General features: G+C 40.4%; 1 protein-coding gene across 3 annotated transcripts in view; it reads right to left on the bottom strand.

Annotated features, from left to right (window-relative positions):
• Window positions 1-935: 935 nt before the first annotated feature.
• LOC146345244 (meiosis-specific coiled-coil domain-containing protein MEIOC-like) overlaps window positions 936-26,224 on the bottom strand; it is a 29,479-nt gene continuing 4,190 nt past the window's right edge. Inside the window, exons 2-8 of one of the 3 annotated variants that reach the window (XM_084859457.1) lie at window positions 18,827-18,958; window positions 16,230-16,396; window positions 15,403-15,504; window positions 12,419-14,147; window positions 10,408-10,542; window positions 8,443-8,623; window positions 936-6,819 (exon numbers count right to left, since the gene is read on the bottom strand). In XM_084859457.1, coding sequence (XP_084715583.1) covers window positions 6,563-6,819; window positions 8,443-8,623; window positions 10,408-10,542; window positions 12,419-14,147; window positions 15,403-15,504; window positions 16,230-16,396; window positions 18,827-18,958 — 2,703 coding nt within the window. In that variant the 3' untranslated portion in view covers window positions 936-6,562. The remainder of the gene's footprint in view (window positions 6,820-8,442; window positions 8,624-10,407; window positions 10,543-12,418; window positions 14,148-15,402; window positions 15,505-16,229; window positions 16,397-18,826; window positions 18,959-26,224) is intronic. The other 2 variants (XM_084859460.1, XM_084859459.1) reach the window with 2 other exon arrangements.

The raw sequence follows: 26,224 nt of genomic DNA on the forward strand, positions 1-26,224 counted from the left end.
GTTTTTCCAGCCCTACCTGGAAATGCTGGGGAGTGAACCAGGGTCATTTTGGATGCAAAGCAGGTTCTTTAGTACTGAGCTACAGCTCCTATTGTGGGTACTTGATGGCTGTCAATTACACACACACCCTTGTGTCAAAACAGTCACTGGAGCGGAGTGCTTGCACCTTCAACTCAGAGCAAGTGATGAGAACTGTGACAAAACTGAAATGAGCATCGATTTGAGGAACACATGACTGTTCAAGCTAAGACTCTGGAGAGCAGGAAGTAAACAGCCTCTGAAGGCAGAATTGTCACGGGAAAGGCCTGAATTGTGAGCTTCTGAGGTGCTCTTTCCAGTCCACCATACCTGCTCAGGCTAGATGAGCAAGAGAAGTTGGAGGTATACCAGTCTGCCCAACTCTACTCTTGTTTGTGGGTAGCAGCCTCATGACAGCCTGGCTCTTCTTCATTAAGAGATGTCTGGAGTTCTGGGCTAGCCCCCACCATCCAGAAGAGGGCTTGAGACTGCCTCCTCCGAAGGAATGAGCAAACCAAAAGGGAAGGAATGAGCAAACCAAAGGGAAACTGCCTCTGAAGGAAGAATGGTTTAATCAAGGGGCTTGTATGTGGTTAGATTAACTATGTAGAAAGAGGGGTGGGTCCAGATTTAGCCATACTTGGAGCAGACCCATTAAAATCAATGGAACTCTTTAGTCACGGCTGAGTTAGGTCCCAATTATTTTAATGGCTCTACTCTTAAGTTTGACTAAATCTGGATCCAATTCTATGGCTACAATTCTAAACACACTTACTAGTAAGTCCATCGCATTGAATATTGGGACTTACTTCTAAGTAAGGTTAGTAAGACCTCGTCCTACTTCGTTTCCACTAATTTCTTTTTAATTGAGCATTTCCCCTCCTTAATTTCTTGTAATCATACCACCATAGCAATTTAAATATTAAATACTTTAATCGTTTTAAGTGTTAGCCAGCACACATTACAGGTATTCAGTGACAACTACAAAAATGGGGGAAAATCTTACATGGGAAGCAGCAGCTGATAACTTGACAGACAGAACTGAATACTAGTGGTAATCAGGCTCATACCAATTTAGAGAAAGAAAACATTACACAGAAAACAATGCTAGAACATTCCACTCACCATGATTTTTACAGGATTCACCATACATCTTAATAAACCTTTTTCAAGACATTACAACCTTCTGCACCCTTCTACTGTTGTATTGTTTTCCTAATGTAATCCACAAGTGCGCATGTGTTACGTGACTTTACACGAGTGAAGCTCTAGCCTTGGATAAACGGCATCCTGTTTCACTTAATGTAATACCGCAGGAGGCCCCAGCAGCTCAGTGAACAACAAACTTGATCATCATCATGTAGAAAGTTACAGGAGAGGTAGAAGTGAGGTTTTTGTAGCTTTCGGATTCCACAGTTGTTTCCAAATATAATGAATCAGCACCTGAATTGACCAGTGATGAAGTCTTATAGCAACTGACCTCTCCGTAAACACAGTTCTGTTCAATCTACTAAATCAATGTGTAATAAGCTTTACAATCCTGTCACTAGTAGCATACACATTTTTTATCTTTCAACAAGATTGGTAAAGATACACAACATAATATACTATAAACTACATATTAAAATAGACATTGTTTATCTTCACGTTACCTATAATAAAAATAAAAGCAAATTCCTCTTCCCAGTTGCCTCATTTGGCAGAAGACGTTATGCCCCCCCCCCCCCCGATTTAGCTACTGAAATCAGTGGATCTACTCCAAGTGTGACTAAATCTGGAATCAACCATACTGCACAGGGATGCTCTATACTGATTTGTTTCAAGTTGACCTCCAGTATATTCCTTCTATTTTTATTACCAATTTTGCCAGCAAATACAATAATTTTTAAAGCTTATCTAGGAAAATAGCCAAGACAACTGAACTAATAGTTACAATTCTGTTTGTTAAAAGGTTCTTCACCAACTAGCTTGTCCATAGGCTAAATAAGTAACTTAACATATTTTTTGCATCATAAACTGTAGTATTATCAGTTTAACAAAAATATTCACATTTTTTAAAAATGAAAGCTCAAACAAAATTGCCTTTAAAAACAAGTTGCAAGATGCTATGAAAATCTGTTGTACAAGCATAAGTATAACTATCCATTTTCATAATTTCATATAAAGATTTACCAAAAGTTTAAGTGTGCTGGTGATTAAGACCCATAAAACCATGCAGGGAACAACTTTTGAGCTGGGTTTCCATACAGACAAATAAAACTGAGAATATACACACATACAATGCTGACTTCACAAAAACTTTTTAGGGTGTCTACAACAGAATGTCTAGCTTTAAAATGAAAGCAGTCTATCTATTGTCCTCACTCTAACAGTGTTTATATAGCCAATTCTCTTTCTGGAATTTGTTGGTACAAGACGTTCAATGAGAACCAAACACTTCACCAAATATACAAGTAGTAGCTAGGACCAAGGTCAATAAAAGCCACTGGGTTGAATCCAGACTTAGTCATGCTTAAGCTAGATACACTGAAATCAATGTGACAATCATGCCTGTCACATTTAAAAGCAAATGTTAGTTAACGAAAGTTTTATAGTTTTGTACACTGACAAGTTTATAGCCAAAGGTCAGAGAAAGATGCAAATTATTCCATGTGCCTACCAGAGTTTTGCTCAAATCAATGACTCCTAATGGCACAGGCAAACAACCGTTGAAATGCGAGTTTCAAAAGTAGTGTATGATACTGAGATCCTGCAGTCCCAAAGGAAAAAAAGGTACAAGTCCTGTTGGGTACACATAAGCCTAAGAAACTCCCCAGAGCCTTTGCATGGTGAGCTCTGTAGCTTTCGAAATTCACCATTTTAGCAGAGATAGAGGTTTAGATCCAGAAATCTGTCAGCGGAGTCCCATTTATGGAGCAGGTTTCTCTCTGCTACCAAGAATGGACGGGGGAAGGTAGTTTGACGATTCCCCCTTCATCTCCTTCCACCCCACAAAACCTGCTCTGGAGGAGTGGGTGACTGTCTGAAGCAGTGTGGGTGGAATGCAGGGGCTGCATTGGGAATTGAACAAAATCACTCCCCCACCCACTTGCAAAAGGGCTCCACTCTGCTGGATTTAAGCCATTATGTACCATTCACCTTGTCAAAGTTATCATACAGAAGTCCACCCTAAGGCAAAATTTTTCAGCATTAAAGTAGAATCTCATCCACAACATAAACAAATTTCTCACTCACACACACACTCAAACACACCCCCTAACAAGAAATCCAAAGTAGATTCAGCCCACATTTAGTGTTATGGTGATCTGGTTCCTAATCTTCAGTCTTTACTACTCTTTTTACCAGAGCTTCCAATATTACTGGTCATGCACATAAGAAAACAACTTCACAAAAGGTTTGCAATACACACACTCACACACTATCACAGACACATCTCCCCAAAGCATTTTAGATTAGAAAATCTAACTTTGCATATCTATGCTGCATAATTCAAAACATCTGGTATCATCACAGGGCAAGTTCAACAAGAACTAACCAATTGTTGGGACCTCCTAGTGTGCCAGATTTGGAGCAGTAATACATGCTTTGACACATATCAGAGGGAAAACAGCTGTATTGGTTTTGATATTGAGGATACTATAACTTCAAATGACAGTGCCAAGGTTATTTTTATATAAAAGTTAAAAGCAACGGATTAAATACTTCCCTAAAGTAAAAGCAAGGCTAATAAAGAATACCAGTTCTAATCTGACAATGGGCAACTGATACCCTGGAAAAGGGTGGAAATATTTAAGAGGCAAGTTAGCACATCCATAAGTGTCTGTGCAGGGTGTGTGTGTGTGTGTGTTATAACTGACAACACAGCTCCATTTGATCAGGTCTAAAAGCAATACAACAGTTATATATCTTAATGTGATTGGTTTTGCATCACATCTAACCTAAGCCTGAACTGCTAGGTGTCCCATGTGACCATCAGCCAAAGGCACAAAAAAGCTAGTCTCAATACTGCTGGGAAAACATCCTGAACAAAAGAACTTAAGTATAGTACAAAGTTGTTTGTTCTTAATTCCTAAGTGGAAAACTGAGTTTTAATTAGCATGCATAAAATGTAAACTCATCCTTTGGTGGGCATCTGATACTGCCATTTTCTGAAGAGAGCTAGGAAATGCAGCCACAGTAAATTAAATAAGAGAGGCCTTTACAGGCAATATAACTAAAACAGATACAGTCACGTATTCTAAAGCTAGGGGACCTGGTGCTGGAAATTGATTATGAAACATTCATATCATAAACTATAGCTATCAAATGCAGCTTAATATAAATCCCTTTAAATATATTGCTCATTTGCAACAAAAATTGAGCACACTGCTATATTTATCTTTTTATCTTTAAGACTTTTAAAAGGCACATTACCTATAACAACCAATTATAATCACCATTTAACAATTCTCACCACTTATAAACTCGGCGTGCCTAATGCACTCATTACTACACCACAGTCCTGGGGAAGTACAATGATTTTATAAACAGAAACAGGCTACCAAATTACAATTACTAGCATAGTAATATTACTGAGTTAAATCCGATCAATTCCTCATACTGTAAACTAGTTCTAATCAGCAGAAGCATATTTGAGCTTATGACAGTTAGTGCAAATGCACGAAGTATAATTTCTTCAGCATTAACCTTTAAGCTAAAACTAAGGCTGAATATATTAGTTATATTTTCCTTTAAGAACATAGCACTCTGAAGATGCCTTTCAATTATGCCTTTGTTTTTTAAACTGAAGGGAGCATGTGAGGTATTTGCAACTCCCGGTTGCAGACATCTAAATCCTTGTATTTGTTATATACTACATTTATTCTAAACATTCACAAGCTGAAAGTTCAACACAGCGATGGAATATTAAGTACATATATGATAAATCAATTAATTATGCTTCCCAGAGCAGTATCCAGTTAACATTACTAAACAAATGAAATCTGTTCCAAATCATTGAATTTTTTTCTTCCAGTATCCCTCACATTTTCAACACTATTCTTAAGAGTTAAGAAAACTGCTCTCCAGAGTTCTTCCCTAACGTATAAAATACAAACACACAACTTAGTTATCAGTACACAGAGGTAATCTCACATTTTACAAGATTGTTAAACTGTTAAACACTCATAAGTGATAAGAACCCAAACATTAAAGCCCCAATCCAGAGATTCCTTTCACACACAGGAATTTTGGGCACACGCGCACACACACCCATATGAACTAGTCTCCCACAAATCATTGCAATGTCAGGCACAACTTTGTGTCTGGTCACCATAGATCCCATCATCACTTGCATGAAGCTGTCCCAACCATTACAGTGAAGAGGGAAATCTGTACTTGCAGTGAGCAAAATCAGGAAGTACCAGTGAAACTTTTGGACTGGGGCACAACCTGTTCTGATTCTCATCTTCCACATTCACATTGGCAAGTAACATATCTGATTGTCTGAGACACAGTATGAAGCCTAATAATAGTGATTGAACATACAAAATTTCCTCATGCTAAAAATAAATCTGCCAGCTTTGGTAACCTAGTATAGAGCAAGTTTTATGCAACTATTTCTACAAACATCCAATCTCTACAAACATAAACATACTGTGTATATTTATAGATTATATATACACATACAGACCCTGAGCATACACTAAGCCTGATTATTAGGTCTGACAAGGGATCAAAGTGTACATTAACATAAGATTAAAATAATATATTAACCATTAAAATAAATACGCAAATAATTAATAGCTATATTTTTCATTAAGTGCATATCAGGTTAAATAGTAGTTTTAAGCCACTACGGCATGTATTCCGTTTCTAATTCCAAACAATTTAATCTCACTGGCCTATGCTCACCATAGTGCAATATTTGATGCACTATGTTTAGAACTCCTTTTGTTTTTCTTTCAAAACCAACAGATTCTGTTGTAGTACCATACCTATGGAATCTGAAGAAGTTTGGATTAGACCAGGTTGAAACTTAAGCTAACAACACAACTCCACATTTTAATGTTTCTATCAGTTAGCTGCTGATTGCTTCAGCCAAGACTACTGGCATTATCTCACGAACCACATCTCCTGACAATACCACAACAGAAATGTGCATTATTCATTATCAGTTAAAACAAAACATAGTATTCAGCAATCACTTTGGCACTTAAAATATTAACATTACAAAAAGAATGAATGAATAATTACGTGTCATTGCAAAAATGTGTTAAATTGTAAAACATCAGAATTAGCTTGGCCACTTGCTAGTTTACTAGTTAATGGCTTGAGTCACAGTTTTAGATCAGTGATCAAGAAGATTAACTACTATTGCTTGTCTCTGTTTAGTTGACCGTTTCTGTTTTACACAGCAAACACATACCACCAATATTAAGACTGGTGCAATACTATTACAGAAACACACGCTCGATATCAGCAGTGGAAATGCAGTACAGAACAGCTAGACTAGCTGACAGGATAGCATATTTTCCACACTGCTACAGGGTATACTTTGGTATGTTCATTTGATGACTTGTTGGGGTTCTTCATGGTTCTCTCTCTTATTTTCTTTGTCTTCATTTTCAATGAGGATCTTCACTTTTAAGCTGTCATTTATAGGACAAAGCTCCTGCAATGCCCGTTCCACTTCCTCCTTTTTTACTGGAGTGCATGCTGAAGTTTTTGGTAGAGTCATCTGAAGAGCACACCATAAAGCTGTACGAGTTCTGCGTGTGAAGAAAGCCAATTCTTTAATGGCAGCTGCCAGAGCAAGGACATCTATAACAAAACCAGTATAGTTATTTAGCATTTCAACAGGGAATATTTTTTTGCAGTAATTCAAGGGAGAATCTGACAGAATTTTCCATGAAGCAGGCTAAGAGTGTGACTATTTCACTGTTAAAACATACATTCTTCCTGCTGACTTTTCATTACTTTCCAAATCACATCTCAAACATAAAATAGACGCAGGTGTAGTCTATCTGTAACTAGCCTACATGTAAGTGACATTTTTATGCATCTTATAGCATGGGACTTAAATGCAGGTCTCTGCAGGAGATAGCACTGAAAGCAGCATTGCAACAATGCTTGAAAGACCACAACATTGCAACAATCCTCAGAAGACTACAGGTCAAGCTCTGCAAGAAGCTAGTCAACCACTCTTCTTATCCCAGGTTTCCAAACACTAATAAAGAACACTGGCTCTGGTGATAGAAGCAATACTTTAGCTCAACCTCTGAGGTGACTATCTGTGGCCCTATGTAATTCAAACTATCATCTCCCTCCTTACGTAGAACTAAGCTCTGTACCAAGAGGAGCAAAGTCTCTTTCTATCGAATTACCCTGTCCTACAGCCTATGATGAGCCATTGTCATTACCTACATTTGACTGGAACAAAGTTTCACTCAAAGAGCAGAAGCACTGGAGAATAAGGCAGATATTTAGTGCTACTGGTATGCTGAAAATGGGCAATGATAACCCAATTACTATATATTTAAGGCCACAAAATTTTAGCTTTATTTTTTTTAAGTTGCTAGCTTCAATCCTTCTTAAGATCAGTAAAACAAAAAAAGAGGCTACAATGGTTGATTAACCATTTAACTGATAAAAGAAGAGCTTCCAATTAAATGGGCAGTATATATTTTAACCATTATTTTTAAGTACTTATAAAAAAAATGGATAGCAGACATTGCCCCAAGACTGAGAGGAGACAGTCCCCCTTAAGATCTTAAGAAGAGCCATGCTGGATCAGACCAAGGGTCCATCTAATCCAGCATTCTGTTCACACAGACCCCACCCAGCTGTCACCAGGAAACCCACAAGCAAGACATGAATTCAAGAGCACCCTCCTGCTTATGTTCCCCAGCAACGGGTGTACATAGTCATACTGCCTCTGATACTGGAGGTAGGATATAGTCATCAAGACCAGTAGTCACTGATAGCCTTCTCCTCCAGGAATTTGTCTAACCCCCTTTTAAAGCCATCCAAATTGGGGCCACCACTACATCTTCTCGTAGCGAATTCCATAGTCTGACTATGTGCTGTGTGAAGAAGTACTTCCTTTTATCTGTCCTGAATCTCCCACCAATCAGCTTCATGGAATGCCCCCGGATTCTAGTATTATGAGAGACTGCCTGTTGCAGGCACTATCAGAAAACAAAGAGTAGGCTTTTTATTTCAGAATTTAGACATAATCAAATTTAAGCACAAGAATATAAGAAGAGCCATGCTGGATCAGTCCAAGGATCCACCTATTCCAGCATTCTGTTCAAACAGTGGCCAACCAGCTGTTGACTAGGAACCCACAAGCAGCACACAAGTGCAATCAACGTCTGTATGATTAAGATTCTTTCACTGATAATAAAAAGTGCAAAGTTTTGCAGTAACCATGTAATCACTTGCCTTTTTCATTATTGTAACGAGATGTTCCTTGCCTCTGAGGGTTAACGGTATTAACGATCTCATCCTTGCGTCTTGCTTGGGTAGCACAGATAGCTTCTAAATGATGTCCTAAAGTGGCAGATATGTTACCATGAACAGGAATACCACAGAGGCGCTCCATTTTCCCAATTAAGGTACGTACCTAAAAAAGTACGACAATGCTTCATTGGACTTTTTAATCTCTAAAACATGATCAGCTAGCCACACTCATTTTGCTATTAGGCACTTCTAGTAGAGTGCCAGAGCTCTTATTTCTGAATTTGTTTCCACACTGAATGCTTGAGGCAGTGCAGCAGACAGTCTGCTTGTCAAAACCCTTGTTTTCTTCTGTACCTACCAAATCTAGAAAATGGTCTGGAGGAGAAGCAGTTACAGGCAATTCAGATGCCTAGCAAAGGGACACTCCCCACTGCAAAATGGGAGACAAATTACACACAGCTAAGTTGGGAAAGCAGAAGAGGCAAGGAAAGCAGTGAAGCTGCCATTTAGGAATCAGAATTCAAACATCTAGTCAGGCTCATTGTATTCTGCCTTGCTCCTGATTTCTGTGGAATCAGCATTAGTTCTTATTTGTATCCATTTAAAACTTTTTGATCCTACCCCTCCTATGTCTGAAGCATCTCACAACAGTCACTTCCAACTAGAACCCCAACAGCCTATCTAAGACAAGGCTTGCAACCCCTTCTAAGTCATCAAGGTTGTGTTATCTGACACACTTCCTCAAGGACGCTGCTTCACAATTCAAGAAAGCCAATTTGGCCTTCCATAAAAATGGTACTCAGAGCAAAGCATTTATACCAGATCTAAGGTGAATAGGCACATATGGGGAGAGGTAATCTCTTAGGTATCTAGGCATAAGATTTATCCACATAGAAGGCACAACTGGCCATAGCCACCCCTCCCTCCAAAGCTCCGGACAATCTCATCTAACAGCTTCATATAAACACAAATGGCAATACCAACCCCAGTGAAATTCCATGGAACAACTGTTGTGTGGCTGAACTCATCTCCACAACACCACTCTAAGTGTGTCTCTCCATATAGGAGGGGAGCCACACAAGACCTGGATAGCAACTGCTGCAAATTAGTTGACAGTACAGAAAGTTGCACAGAGGTCTAGTTGAAAGTAATAGCTAAACATTACCCATGCCAGCCCCTTACACCAGTGCCTCCTATAGCTATGTCAGTACCATAACCAATGGTCTAGGAAGGATTCAGATGCCTCGAGTTGTTCTGCCAGCACATATTTTGGTAATGTTTTATCAAAAGGCTGGACTGGAACCAGACTTGTCATGAACAATCTCTTAGCAGAGATGGCTGTAGGAGAGGCCAGCCCTCCTTTAAAGAAGGCATGAACCCGGATCCCTCTAAAGAAATACTATCTGGTCAATACATTTCCAAGCTTAGCCCTGCTAGCCTTCACCAAGTAGTCTTCGTCCACATCCCCTGAGGGACAACAAGTAGCTCCTTTTGACACTTCTGGCTCAAACTGAGCAATCTCAGCAGCAAAGGATCAAGAAACGCTTGTCACAGTGGGCATTAATTACGCCAAATGAAGCCAAAGAACACTTTACCCACCCTAAATCGCTCTCTGGACAAGAGTCTATTGGCCGTTTAGCCCTACTCACACATTCCCTCCAAATGCAGTGCTAACGTGGGTGGGGAAGAATGAGGCTGCACTTCCTGTTCAGGGTGGGACTATGAGGTACATCCCTGTGCCACATGCTATCCCTTGTTCATGTGGTCAATCTATGAACAAGACTAATAAGGCAGTGTCATTGAATCAACTGCTATCACTTCCACCAGTGTCAATATCTATTTTCTCCTCCCGCCAAGGTACAATCAAACTACTTTTTTAATAGGCAGGCAATCTTTTGCACTGATCTAGAAAGCTCCCCAGTGCCACATCATCTTTAGGGTGCTTACTCTCGCCTGCTCTCGGAATTGGTCCACAATCAGACGATCCACTCGGGAAGGTTTAGCAGGAAGCCGGGAAAATGGTGTGTTATTTGAGCTGGAAACCCACTTCCCAGGGAAGTTTCTTGCTAGATCAGCCTCTGTCTGAAGAGAAAGCAAGTTATGTTACCAGAATACATTCTATTTTTTACTGTTTTTTCTTCTGCCCTACCCCACTCTAGTATTTTAAGAGATATGCCTTCTTTTTAAGTCTTAGCTAAAATGATTATATTATATAAAATTATATAAAATTATATAAAATATAAAATGATTATATTATATAAAATGATTAACACATTGTTAACTGGGTATAAAAAAGGAAAAATGCTTTCCAGCTTCCTACAGCCACCACATAGAAGCCCACAGACAAAAACCACTCAACCAGTGAACACACTTTGGATTTTAATCATTCTCTGTCACATAAGTAGGCAATTTCAGTCTTGCTTCAGACACATTTTTCTTTCTCCCACTCCACCTGGAAAATGAGGACTGCAAAAAACCCAAGCAGTTTATGTTATGCAAGCATGGAAAAAGCCTTGGCGGGTTTGATATAGTTGCCTATCTCTGCACAGCATAAGCAAATAATCAGAAGGTAGGCATACATGTATCGTTCATCCTGATTTTAGTTAGTTCAGATTCTATATGGACCACCACATAGTATCCAGTGTGAAACATGAATTCCTAAATATGACTTTTTTTAAAAAAAGGAAGTAAATGGAACCTCCATTTTCAGAAGCATTTAGAAAGCCTGTAAAACTCTCTTCTATTCAGTAAGTAGGCTTTCTATAATCTACACAGCTACTGTTTCCTTCTGATAACCCCTTGCTCTTCCCCATACTCATTTCTCCATACTCATACAGGACTGCTTCTTCCTAAAGATTTCTAAATTCTTTGAACTGTCAAATGTGAAATAAAAGGAGCAAAGTAAATATCCTATGAAAATTAAGTAAATCTGTAGCTTGATTAACTTAATTTACCTTGGGTGTACAATTTAGATGCCCTTTGTGCAAATTAGGAAGAATCCTAGTTTTAATTTAAGGCTTAACAAGGGGCTGCTTTTGAAGTGTTTTGAAACTTCAACAGAATGCCGCACCTACAGCAGAATTTTAACTGGGATCCATTTTTTGGATTATGTTACTCCAATATCTTACCATTGTGCTTTCACTTTGTTCCCACAAGCAATTAAAATGGCTGCATATAAACTTTAAAGCAAACTGTTAGGAGCCTGGTTATCTAAGAATGGCTTTGTCCCACCTGCTCAAGTCCTTGAGCCCTGTTCCATGTCGCACTGTCGTCAGAGGGGTGGCAGGCGAGTATGCTGGATAAGCCTTTGTGACTGTGACTTGGACTCTACCCCAAGAGGCTTGTCTGACCCATCCCAGGTGTCACACCAGATGAACAACAGTGGTACTCCAGCATATTTTTTGGCATGATTTAGTTGTTTCTTTCATTTTTTTGTTTTAGACCAGCTAATGTTATGCTGTTTTTTCTGCTATTCTACAGAAAAGTTTTATTCTGTTCCTGTTTTTACTGCTGTTAACTGCTTTGGGATCCTGTAAATGGATGGAAAGGCTGTGTAGAAATACTTTAATCAGGGAGTGGGACTTTGGCATACAAATAACAAAAACTATTGACTTGTCAGAACTACATCTACTCCAACAGATTAACTTGCTGAAGCCCAGGTTCCAGAGAAGACTAAGAGAACCTAAACAAATACTCCAAGTATGAGCTACACTAGAATCTCTTGTTATTGCACTGAGGACTTCAGGTTTCCCAGAAAAGGACACCACAGCCTGAGTTGTACTTGAACAGAGCTCAAACATCAGAGCTGAATACTCAAAACGCCTTTCTATCCTAGCCCTATCTGTAACTCCTCCTTGGTTTAAGCTTACCACATATTGTAATATGTGGTAAGCTTAAACCAAGGAGGAGTTACAGATAGGGCTAGGATAGAAAGGCGTTTTGAGTATACATTACTTACCTTTTTCCGTTCCCTCTCTAGTGCTCTCCACTGTTCATAACACTCTTCCAGATGAATATGAAGCTCATTTGCAGGTCCACTACGATTCTTTGGAGGCCTGTAGTGGTTAAGAGGTGGTGGAAAGGCAAAGTATGGTGCAGGTACATCTCCACAGAAGAGGTCATTAATGAAAGGACTTAAATGGGGAAAGTCATCATAATGAAAAAGGTCAACAATTTCAGACAATGGAAATGGCAATGGAGAAAATGCAACATTAGTTGGTGATGAAAATGGACGAGGATTAAATGGAGGAAAATTAGGCAAGTGTTTATATCCAGACATTAATGGGAAAAGAGGAAGGAAAGAAGGATTGATGAAATCAGACAAGGCAGCACCATTCTGTTCTTGTTTTCGTCTTGATACATCAAGATGTGTTCTATCTGGATACACATGACCTGTGTGTGGAATCCAATTATTTTTACGTCTTCTCTCATTCTGCCCTGTTCTCTCATCAGTATTGCATCGGTTTTGCTTATTATGAAATTTGTGGTATTTTGCAGACTCATTTATAGAATGCTGTGATAAACAGCTGGAGGAAGCATTTATAGATACTTTACCATAGTATCTCTCTGTAGTAGCTAAGGAATCATTCTGTCCAATAGAGTTATGTTGTTTCTGATTTTCTGTGCAATTGGAAAACCCTGAGCTATTCGGAATGTTAGTGAATATCTGCGACTTCCCATCTTTTCTTGAGGACAACACTGGTGACACCTGTGAATAGGAAGGCTGGGAAACAGACTGATCGGTGGAACATCCACTTGACTGAGTTGAAGGCCCTGAAGACAACTGAGAGCTCATTTGCTTTTGCTTCCCATAAGTTCCATGTGATGCAGCTACAGGATTTATTACTTTAGTATCCAGCCACGTATATCCATTGTAAGATGAATTCATATTATGTACAACTGGTTTTAGCGGCAAGGGATTATAGGAGCCTTTTTGAGGATGTACAGGGATCTTACATTCAGTATTACCGAAGGTCATCTCCATATTGATGCTACTGTTCCCGTTTGGTGTTGCATTCCTTCCTTCAGGAAAACTATTTTCTTTATTAAGAGTTGGACTGAGAAAGTATGGAGATGAGTAATTAAACTGTTGCAAGTCACGAGCAGCTGCAAAACCTGTATATCTTTTAGGACACAAATTATTTTCCTGGATTACTGGGTTCCATATTCCACCTACAGGAGAATTAGGCAATTGAGTGAAATACTTGCTTGATCCTTCTGCATCATTTTCCCCAAGCATGCCTCTTGCTTTGTCAGCTTTCTGACATTCTTTATAAGGATTTGCGCCATCTTTTATTCTAGTTTGAGATGAAGTGCTCCCATTGCCTTTATGTATTTGTTTCTTATCATAATGGCATACATATGCAAAGCTGCCTAGCTGATTGATTCCATTACTCTTAAAATCCTTGCTTTCTGGGTTAGCATTCTTCAAAATCTCCTCAGGTAATTGAGCGCAAGGATCAGAAGATGCAAGCCAGGAGCCTATAACATGGAAATCGTCAAGTTCTTTCTTTAATAATTCTACAGAGGATGACTTTTCAAAGTTTTCTTCATTCAAGTTCTGTGTATCAACTATGTTGGTAAGATCTTCATTTTCCAAAGTTTTTGCAGGAAAAAGCCCTGAGAAGCTGCAATTGTTTTCAAAGTCTGATGACCACATTGGTGGAAACAATCTTGATAGAGAATTCCTGTAACAAGTAACATGTTTTAGCATTGAACACGTTTTGTTTTTACAACCCAACATATGGAGCTGACTTATACTGCATCAGACCATTTGTCCATCCATAGTATTATCTACTTAGACAAGTAGCATTTTTCCAGCCCACTACCCAAGATCTTTTTTTAACTGGAGATGCCAAAGATTGAACCCAAGACTTTCTATAACATAATTTTTTCATTGTTAGTTCAGAAATATGCCATTTATCATCAGCACATAAACATATGAGGATAAGTACACTGTTGCTAAGAGGGATGCTATTTTATGAGTTTTATTGTAGAGAAAGAGCAGAACAACCTGGCCTACAGAGAAGATCTGGGGAACGGGGTAGAAGGGATCCTAGCTTAATAATTGCTTATGCTGATATTACTGCTATCCAAGACAGGATAGTACAAGAGAAAAGCAGCTTTAAAGAAAGAACATACAGATGTCAAATAAGTGAAAGAATACAGGCATATGCTTAGTTAAGACATGTTACTGTGGAAGGCAGTTTAGTCAATCTTTGGAAGCTGTTCATCAGCGAGGAAAACCTAATATGCACACCCAAGGACAACATCCATCCCTGACATAGAGGTGTGTTCTCATCTTTGCTATATTTATGCCTTTCCTGGGAAGTCAGGTGTGCTACTTTTCCAGTGCTATGGATACATCTTAAGTGATATTAAAAGCCCATTTTAAGGGAAGGTTGGATTAGGTGATTTTGCAGGATACACTTCACATTCTGTTAAGAGCAAGATATCAATGCATTGGGCTGATCCCAGAGCTGCGAGTCCTGTGGAAATTCTCCTCCATAAACCTTCTGTTTCTCAACACTGGGAAATCCTTTACAAGGTTCACATGTAAGATTTTAGCTGTAGTCCATGATCAGCATAAGTACTCTTTTAGTTCAGTCATGCACATGAAAAAGTCAATCAACATTTTAAATGCCACATGCTGGTGGGGATAGTAAACAACTACCAGTTTAGACTTTGCAACAGCCAGAAAGAACCATATAAACAAATTCAGTTCAACCTAATTCCATTCCTAAACTGGTTTAGACTGAATTAGACTCAGGTTGCAATCCTACACACATTTACATGGAAGTAAGTCCCACTGAACTCAGACACTCCAGTGTAACCTGAACATACATAGGACCTGAATGTTAGCAGAGATGCAGGAGGCAACCATTTCAGTGAAGCTTATGTGATAACTATTTATAGAAATATTTTAAGGTAACGTCAACTTACCAATCTGTAACAGGTTCCTGCTTGTTTGGCTCCTCAAGGATGCTTGTCACTAAGCCAAACATATCAGGGCCACTGCCAGAATAAGACAGATTTACCTGTGTCCTAAAAACAGATACCAAGAAACTAAGGAGAATGAACCCTCTAAGGGTGCAATCTCCTGTATGTTTAAACAGAAAAAGGTCCTACAACTCCCAGAATCCCCTAGGCAGCATGGCTGGCTGAGGAATGTTAAGAATTGTAGGACTTTTTCTGTCTAGACATACATAGGATTGCACCCTAAATAAAGTACCTTTAGATTTCTTTCACAAGTTTTTTATGTTTAACAGTTTTGTAAGCTACCTCAACCTTTGAAAGTACTAGTCCCCTTACCCTCCTCAAGAAGATCAGAGAGCCACAAATGCAGCCTGAAATGGCCGGGTTGTTGCATTTTGCTTCTTATAGTTAAGTTCTCAGACACCAGCTGCTAAACAAACCATGAGTTACTTGTGTTGATCAGGACTGTGAGAGGCTTACCCATAAATAATGTACATCTGTTCTGCAAATCTGGCAGAACACTGTATGGACAATAAATATCGCAGAACAGATGTACGTTCTTCATGGGTAATTCTCACAGTCCCAATTAACACTGGCTAGGTAGTGCTGGGAGTTGTAAAACTTTTCTCTGTTTAAGTATGCATAGGATTGTGCCTTTAACCAATTATGAAATGTTAAGGAACAGAACTGCTAGTATAAACAACTTTTGAACAAGGTACACTCAAGATCCAGCTTCCATTGTCCCACTCAAAAAGATTTCTAGTAAGTGCTACAAGGTGGCTATCACTTCATACCTTTTTTTTGTGCAGTCATGTAATGAAGCAACAGCACTGGCATCATCTCCACATGTTGACCAGCTACTGTATAGCTGGGGAGATTCCACAGTGGGTGGTGTATTGGTTATTCCTCCAAATAATGGGGAGAACAACTGTGTGTCCATTTCTTGCTTAGTGCAATTTACCTGAGTTGAAATTAAAGAGGGAGAGTTTCAAAAACAATTTTACAGACCAAGTGACATGACACAGCCTCTCCACAGCAAAGAAAATAATTGCGTCTGCCAATCCAAAGAGAGAAATTATGTTTAAAATAGCTAGAAACAAAACAGTCCTATACATGAGACAGCTTCCATTGTCCCACTCCATAAGATTTCCAGTAAGTGCCACAAGGTGGCAATCACTTCATACCTTACAATGAGACTTACATGAAAGTAAGTCTCATTGAGTTCAACTGAACTTACTCCCAGGTCTTTGGTTTTTGGATTGTAGCCTTAATCATGCAAGGGTTAAAGTATCATTGCAGGATTAGAGAGATTATGGTAGTCCAGACATTAAAATGTTACCCCAGCATGACTGCTATGCTTATTAACACAGGTACTTGACAAATGGAATTTTGCTGCTTTTCCTTTCGATATTAAAAAGAGAAATTAAACAAAGTTATTCTCTTTAATACAATTTTATCGTACCTCATGAAGCACGGTGCAAGTGTGCATGAACTGAGCAGCTATGTCATGTACTGGCTTGTCTCATCAGTGTATTCACTGTTCATTAGACACTTCACACATTTTGAGAAGACATACATTTCCTACAGTCATTAAATTCACATCTGGCAGTCTTTGGAGCAGCACCAGAAGCAGGTTATACACACTGGCTTAGGCAGAAGCAGCCAAGAATGGACTCTACTGTTGTAACACGTGTTTGAGCTGAATGTTGTGGTTAGGTTAATACCACGCTCTAAAGAGAAGCACATACTCCACTTCCTTCCTTGCTTTAGAAGAGCACTTAAGGAGTGCTTACTATTGTCAGCATATAACTATGCAAGGAGCTGTTGTTAAAATAGTTTCACAGTGCCTCTTTTTCTTCTTTACTGATGGTGTGGGTAGACAGGGATGGTGAAGCTGTAAGATAGGGATGGTGAACCTCTGACCTGTGGGCTTAATAAGGCCTCCGGGGGTTCCCCTTACAGCCTGGGATCTTCTTCCCCTGGCCTTGCCCCCTCTGCCACTGACAGAGAAGCCCTTGTTTTTCTGATCAGCAGCTGACAGAGATAAGAGCTTTTCCCTGCAGAGCAGAGGGGCTGGCTCAGGGGAAGAAGCTGTTGAGTGATTGAGGCCTGCTTTCTTTGGAGCCTTGTCCTGTTTACTTCTATGAGTCATACAAAGGCCCATCCTGCTTGTGAGTAGACATGGTGCTCATGCTTACTTCTTCTGAGTAGACATGAGGCTTATCTTGCGTATTTGTGAGTAGACATGCTGCTTATGCTTACTTCTGAGTAAACCTGCTTCCTATTATAAATTGTTAACAATGGAATTCGGGATTGGGTAGGATTTTTCAGCCCTGCCCTTTTTGCCTGTGCACCCACCCACCACTAGAATGCAGGTCCAAGAGCTTCTCTGAAATGGAATCCAGCCCTTGGGTCGAAAAAGGTTCTCCATCCCTGCTGTAAAAGAATTCTCCTCACCCTCTTGGCAGATGAGAAAGATTACTGTATGCCCTCCGCAATAGGTTCCCAGTTGGTAAATAGAAGCCTGCATTTATTCTTCATCTAAAATGTTCAAGACAGTTAAGATCCAAAACAGCATTTGATGAGCTGAAGTAATGTTTACATAATATTTGCCTAGGATTACGGTATATGTTTTATTTTCAGACTAAGACTAAACAAGCTGAACCTGCAACAAAACCCTGCAGTATATCCACTCACCCCACCCCAAGAAAAGTGCCCTGTTCAAGGCTCCATACACCCTAGAACAAGTAGCCTTACAGTACTGTTCAGGCCTCGGGGTGGGGGAGGGGAGAAAGCTTCAGGAGGAGTGGTGAAGGATATATTTTTTCTTTCTCTTCCTCTATGGAACATTAGAGGGTTTGGCTTTAGTTGCCAGCCTCAAACGTGAAGGGTGGGAGTGTTCTGGAGAGCAGGAAAGAGGCAAGGTTCTTTTTGCTTTTCCTTCCTCCTGAAACATTCCTGCTGCATACAAGAAAAGGAGTAACTGTAATCTCCCTCCTCCAGGATAAGCTGCTAAGGACTTCAGCAGCCCAATTCCTTCTTATTCCCTTGCCTTGAGTTTCCTTTTCCTTCCTTCTTTTCTCCCTCCCTCCCCCCCTCCTCTCGCAACTGATACCTCAACATTCCATGCATTCTGGAAGTTCACAGGTTCTTGTCAGGTGATCTCTCTCTATATATATGTGTGTGTGTGCACGCATATGCGCGCGTGCACACACACACATCTAGGGAGTCCCTTAGATATGTAGATACTTTGACCTTATTTTGGGGTAGCTCTGTTTCACTTCCAAGTTTATAGGCATTCAATCACCTCACTTTACTATGAGGGGTGATTATTTATTTATTTATTTGATTTACTAGCCACCACCTGGAATTCTTTTGCTTATGGACTCACCTGCGGTTTAGAACAACTGATTGTGGCACTCTGTTTAACCATGGCCCCACTGTCAGTGTGCAAACTGTTGTTTCCAAAATGAGTAACACTTCCAAATAAACAGAGGTTGGAAGGCGTAACCACAGGCTTCACCTGTTTAAAGATAATTCAGCATTATAGTTAACAGGAGCTTACAAAACATTTAATAAAACAGTGTATGACTAGATGTTAAGTGGCATGCATGCAAGTATTCTATTGAAAAAGTGGGTGCAAGAGTAGAACAAAAACAAGGAAGCAAGGTTCGATATTGTACTTTATACTAACTGGATAAGTTGTGTTTAACACACAGTATTGTTGTTTCTCCTGGGGTTCAACTACTTCCCAACCCAAACTTAGTAAGAAATGTTCCCTAACAAAAGCAAGTATTTGCTGCAAAATGTGTTGCTTAAACAATCTGTCAAACACAGTACTGAAGTCTGCAGAATGACCAATTCTCTCTCTTTCTCACACTGCACCTGCAGGGACTGCAAACTAAAGCAGAAGACTGTACCTTTAATATATATAATATATTAAAATTATTAAAAATAATCTCCCTTTGTATTTTTTCTGTTAAAAAAATACACTTCCAAGCTTTTTTTTTCCCCACGAGGGGAACGATACAGGTACTTCCATTTTCCCAATAAAGCGACACAACATTGCTGATGTGGCACTAAAAAGTTCAGCATCATATCTACTGCAAAGTAACTACCATTTCATTTCAGATGCTCTGATTTCATTCTTGCCAGTGTAGTGAAGCCCATTTCTTCCTCTTCCTCCTACTTTCCTCAAAGTTCTCGCCCTCATCTTTCTGAATTACCCTCTGCTGTCCTTTTATTATATTGTTGTTGTTGTTCAGTCATGTCCGACTCTTCGTGACCCCATGGACCATAGCACGCCAGGCCTTCCTGTCCTGCGCTCTCTCCCGGAGCGTGCTCAAGTTCATATTCATTGCATCCGTGATGCTATCTAGCCATCTCATCCTCTGCCGTCCCCTTCTCCTTTTGCCTTCCGTCTTTCCCAGCATCAGGGTCTTTTCCAGGGAGTTTTCTCTTCGCATTAGGTGGCCAAAATATTGGAGCTTCAGCTTCAGTATCTGTCCTTCCAATGAGCACTCAGGGTTGATTTCCTTTAGGATGGACTGATTGGACCTCCTTGCAGTCCAGGGGACTCGTAAGAGTCTTCTCCAGCACCACAGTTCGAAAGCATCAATTCTTCGGCGCTCAGCCTTCCTTATAGTCCAGCTCTCACAGCCATACATTACTACTGGGAAAACCATAGCTTTGATTAGACGGACCTTTGTCGGCAAGGTGATGTCTCTGCTTCTTACTATGCTGTCTAGGTTTACCATAGCTTTCCTCCCAAGGAGCAAGCGTCTTTTAATTTCATGGCTACAGTCACCGTCTGCGGTGATCTTGGAGCCCAAGAAAGTAAAATCTGTCACTGCTTCCATTTCTTCCCCTTCCATATGCCAGGAAGTGATGGGGCCAGACGCCATGATCTTCGTTTTTTTAATGTTGAGTTTCAAACCAGCTTTTGCACTCTCCTCTTTCACCCTCAACAAGAGGCTCTTGAGATCCTCTTCGCTTTCTGCCATTAGGGTGGTATCGTCTGCATATCGGAGGTTGTTGATAATTCTCCCGGCAATCTTAATTCCGACCTCTGATTCATCCAACCCGGCATTTCTCATGATGTACTCTGCATATAAGTTAAATAAGCAGGGTGACAATATGCAGCCTTGTCGTACTCCTTTCCCAATTTTGAACCACTCGGTTGTTCCATGTCTGGTTCTTACTGTTGCTTCTTGACCCTCGTACAGGTTTCTCAGGAGACAGGTAAGGTGGTCTGGTACTCCCATCACTTTAAGAATTTGCCACAGTCTGTTGTGATCCACACAATCAAAGGCTTTAGCGTAGTCAATGAAGCAGAAATAGACGTTTTTCTGGAATTCTCTTGCTTTCTCCATGATGCAGCGAATGTTGGCGATTTGATCTCTAGTTCCTCTGCCTCTTCGAAACCCAGCTTGTACTTCCGGTAGTTCTCGGTTCGCATACTGCTGAAGCCTAGCTTGTAGGATTTTGAGCATCACCTTGCTGGCATGTGAAATGAGCGCAATTGTGCGGTAGTTTGAACACTCTTTGGCGTTGCCCTTCTTTGGAATTGGAATGTAAACTGACCTTTTCCAGTCTTGTGGCCACTGTTGAGTGTTCCAGATTTGTTGGCATATTGAATGCAGCACTTTAACAGCATCATCTTTTAGGATTTTAAATAGCTCGGCTGGAATACTGTCATCTCCGCTAGCTTTGTTGTTACTAATGCTTCCTAAGGCCCACTTGACTTCACTCTCGAGGATGTCTGGCTCAAGTTCAGTGACCGCACTATCATGGCTATCAGGGACATTCAGATCTTTCCTGTATAGTTCTTCTGTGTATTCTTGCCACCTCTTCTTAATCTCATCTGCTTCTGTTAGGTCCCTGCCTTCTTTGTCCTTTATCATGCCCGTCTTTGCACAAAACGTTCCCTTGAGATCTCCAATTTTCTTGAAGAGATCTCTAGTCTTTCCCATTCTGTTGTTTTCCTCGATTTCTTTGCATTGTTCATTTAAGAAGGCCTTCTTGTCTCTCCTTGCTATTCTCTGGAACTCTGCATTCAGTTGGGTATATCTTCCCCTTTCTCCCTTGCTTTTCGCTTCCCTTCTTTCGTGAGCTACTTGTAAAGCCTCATCAGACAGCCACTTGGCTTTCTTGCATTTCTTTTTCTTTGGGATGGATTTCGTTGCTGCCTCCTGAACAATGTTACGGACCTCCGTCCATAGTTCCTCAGGCACTCTGTCTATCAGGTCTAATCCCTGAAATCTATTCCTCACCTCCACTGTATATTCATCAGGGATATGATTTAGGTCATACCTGAACGGTTTAGTGGTTTTCCCGACGTTCTTCCATATTTATATTTTTATATACACATTCACACTGCAGACACATTCTCTCTTCTATACAGTTTGTTTTGAATGACTGCATCATTTCCCATATGCATACTTGCTTACACTCTCATAAGCCATATAACATGAGCCAGCAGTTTACAGATCACAGCTGCAGCAAGTTCTGTTATCAGTACTCTAATCATATCTTCCTGATTGCAGAAGGTACTGCAGCTGAGATCCATGGGCTACTGACTCACACATTACTTTGGTCAACCAGGGACACCAGCACTAAAAATGCTGCTGAAAGGAGCTAAAGGCAGCATCCGAGTATGCCCTGAATTGACATCACATTTTCTTGAAATTAGGTATAACACAAGGTTTAAAATGCCTCACTTCAGAATAAGAGTGGTGTCTTTGATAAAACTCCATATTCATTATACCATGGTACACTCTTCTTTCTACTACTATATCCCTTTTCCTGTCAATCCCACACTGCTCTGTATATTTAGGTCTTGTGGTATTTTCTTAGACCCCTTTCCTCAATTTCCTGTCTTGTGTGCCCTTTTCCTCAGACCGTCTTCTCCATCTAGCATCCCCGAGAGTCCTAGTCTTCAGTCCAACACCCAGACCATGTCTCTTGGGCTCCAGTCTTGCCATGTTTTGGCTCTGGACCCACCCATGCAGCTCTTGACACCAAAGGAATCAGGCCCCCAGAGGTGGCAGAAAAACTCCCCACATTTGGCTACTGGGAAAAAAAAACCTTTGGAGATAGTTATACAGTATGTAAAATTAAGAAGGTGTACTTCTTGGTTTTGTTTACAAAATAAAAATCAAACATGTTAAATCAGACCTAAATCTATTTAAGGCATAGGAAAATTCTCCAGAAAAATGTTAGTTCAAAGTTTTCTAGAAAATACTCATCACTCAAAATCTGTTTTACTGTTTCCAGTTAACATACCCCTCTACATGTAATCGCTCATGTCATTAGCTTTTAGAGTATCCCCCTTATCCAGAGTAAAATGTTCTGGGTAAAAAAATTATCTAACATTACAACAAATTAATCTGCCTTGAACTCAAATCCACAGAAGTCGCTCTTCACATTTTACACCTCACCCCCCTCTCCTGATTCAAACAGGGAGAAAAGTTAGCCTGTCTGAAATTCAGTCTTGTCCCCCTGCCTCAAGCCTCCAAACAAACCTGGAGAGGAGTTATAGTTGCTTCCTGTATGTATGCCTCATCATGAACACAAGCCACTGGGAGAGAAAGGCAGCGTTATCTTTACATACATTCTGCTCTTCTATTGAGTCCCGTGTAGCAGCCTGTACACTGCTATACTACACCCTGACCAACTGCCCTCAACACTGCTGCTATGGGACGCTTACACATGACAACTCCGTTACCACTCACATACAGAAACTGTTGCCAGGCTATTGTAGTGTCTCTTCTCCACCCACTGGAGAAGCAGGATAAACAAATAAATGAGGCGAATGCGGGGTTGGGTCTATGCACAGATTCAAATTCAGAAGACAAACAGCATTACAAAGTATTCATATGGCTTTCCAAAGAACCACCTTTAATTTGCACAGAACCCACTGAAAGTCTGATGGTACTTTAAAGGCACAACATATTCACCAAAGATACCATTCCTAATTAAATGGGTCTGGAGAGATAAGCCTCTCCCCCCCTGCAAACGATTTCAAATTGCCAAAGGCCCTGCCTGCTAAAACAAGAGTAACAGTGAGCTTACGTTTTTGGCCTTCTTCCATTACAGCCAGCCTTAGCCATGCCTGATGTCACTAGAATACCAGTATTTAGAGGTATTATGAGAATTGTAGTCTTCAGGCTATTGTGAAATAGCTATGAAGTACAAAGCTCAGGTACTGCAGCAGCTTCCAAAGCATCTGCGAGAGCTGTCCCAGTTAGCATAGAAATGAACTGGAAGTGACATAAATCAGTGTTTCCATTTTCCTTGTCTATAAGCAGAGTATAATACTACACTGGGTAGAATGTAGTATCTATTTGAAAAGAGCTGCTTTCAAAGCATGTTAACATTCACAAGAGTTACTTCCCAGACTACGTTATTAGAATGACTTGAAAAAGCTTTCAGTTAGGTAAAAACCTGATGACTGACAAAGCTTTTTTCCTTCATTTATCAGAATGTCTAAGATGATTTGAGGGAATAATTCATAACGCTATTATTGACAGATTCCAATATAATACATTCAAAAACTGCAACAATATTTAACAGTATTCAATCAAAAATATAATTGAACAGAAAATTCCCACTTATACACCACTTTACTACTCAAAAACAGCATGATTGACCAAAAGTATATGACAGACGAACAATTTTTCTGATCTTTTCCCCCCTTAACCATCAGAAGAACAAGAGAAGAAGACAACAGAAGAAGCCAGTGTGGCTTCACAAAAAGCTTAGAGATTAACTGAAATTAAAAAAGGACACATATAGAAAGTGGAACGAAGGCCAAGCTACAAAGGAAGAGTACAGGCAGGTAGCACAGGACTGCAGGGATGGCATCAGGAAGGCTAAAGCTGAGAATGAGCTGAGGTTAGCGAGGGATGTTAAAAGCAACAAAAAGGCTTTCTTCAGATACATGCATAGTAAAAGACAGAGGAAAGAAACGGTGGTTCAACTATTAAATAAGGATGGCAAAATGATAAGAGACGACAAAGAAAAGGCAGAAGTGCTCAATTCCTACTTTGGCTCAGTCTTCTCCCAAAAGAGGGTCTATGACCCCCCCTGGCAAAGGCAAAGTACAGGCTGAAGGGGCAGGATTGCAGCTTGAGACTGATAGGCATATGGTCAAGGAACACCTAATTACTTTGAATGAGTTCAAATCTCCAGGGCCAGATGAACTGCACCCTAGAGTAATAAAGTAACTGTCAGAAGAACTCTCAGAACCACCGTCTATTCTCTTTGAGCAATCGTGGCGGACGGGTGAAGTGCCAGATGACTGGAGGAGGGCTAATGTTGTCCCTATCTTCAAAGGGGGCAAAAAGGAGGAACCTGGGAACTACAGACCAGTCAGTCTGACTTCAATCCCTGGGAAAATTCTGGAGCAGATTATACAGCAATCCATCTGTAAGCATCTTGAAAACAATGCAGTGATTACATTGTTTGTACAATGCAGTGACAACCCATAGCTTGGCAGCCAACCCATGGCAGAACAAATCCTGCCAGACGAATCTGATCTCGTCACCTCCCTTGTGGACTGTGGGAACGCTGTGGACATCATATACCTCGACTTCAGCAAAACTTTTGACAAAGTGCCCACAATATCCTGATTAGCAAACTAGCTCAAAGTGGGCTAGATGAAACAACGATCAGGTGGAGCCACAGTTGGCTACAGAACTGGACTCAAAGAGTGCTTATCACTGGGATCTTCTCAAACTGGGGAGAGGTAATGAGCAGGGTACCGCAGGGCTCAGTCCTGGGCCCAGTGCTCTTCAACATTTTTATTAATGATTTGGAGGAGGAGGCAGGGAATGCTGATCAAATTTGCAGATGACACAAAATTGGGAGGGATAGCTAATACTTTGGAAGACAGAAACAAAATTCAAAGTGATCTTCATAGACTGGAGCAGTGGGCAGAAAACAACAGAATGACATTTAATAGGGAGAAATGCCAAGTTTTGCACCTAGGAAAAAGAAACCAAATGTACAGTTACAAGATGGGGGATACGTCGCTCAACAATACTACAAGCAAGAAAGATCTTGGAATTGTTGTCAATCCAAGCTGAATATTAGCCAATGTGTTGTGGCTGCAAAAAGGCAAATGCTATTTTGGGCTGCATTAATAGAAGTATAGCTTCCAAATCACGTGAAGTACTAGTTCCCCTCAACTCAACACTGGTTAGGCCTCATCTGGAGTACTGTATCCAGTTCTGGGCACCACACTTTAAGAAGAATGCAGACAAAGTGGAGTGGGTTCAGAAGAGGGCAACGAAGATGATCAGGGGACTGGAAACAAAGCCCCATGAGGAGAGACTGAAGGAACTGGGCATGTTTAGCCTTGAGAAGGGAAGACTGAAGGGAGAGCCTAGGTTCAATCCCTAGCGTCTCCAGGGTTGCTTTCAAATGGGTGGCTCCTCATCCTAATTATGGTTTTTCTGCTGTAAGCCACAAGCAGAACTGCAATTGACCTTCTATGCTATCAGAGATATTGAACTTCTGTATGTTCATCTCACTACATTCCATCCACATCAGTGGGCATGACACAGCTGCTGTGGGTGTGAAGGTCCAATTCACCTAAGCAGCCTTTTACCATACATCACTAAGCAACCTGGGTGATATGCCTGGCAAGCCATGCATCCAGAAGGAACTGTTACCTAGCTTGGCTTGGTGGCTAACCACAAGACTGGTCATCCAATCCTAGGGGTCATTCCAAATGGCACATATCTTACTGTAATAATTTGACCAGGCTTATCATGCATGGAATCCT

This window comes from Heloderma suspectum, chromosome 5 (assembly GCF_057233095.1).
Source record: "Heloderma suspectum isolate Gila_16-S chromosome 5, 16-S_ref, whole genome shotgun sequence".
NCBI classification, from domain to species: Eukaryota; Metazoa; Chordata; class Lepidosauria; order Squamata; family Helodermatidae; genus Heloderma; species Heloderma suspectum.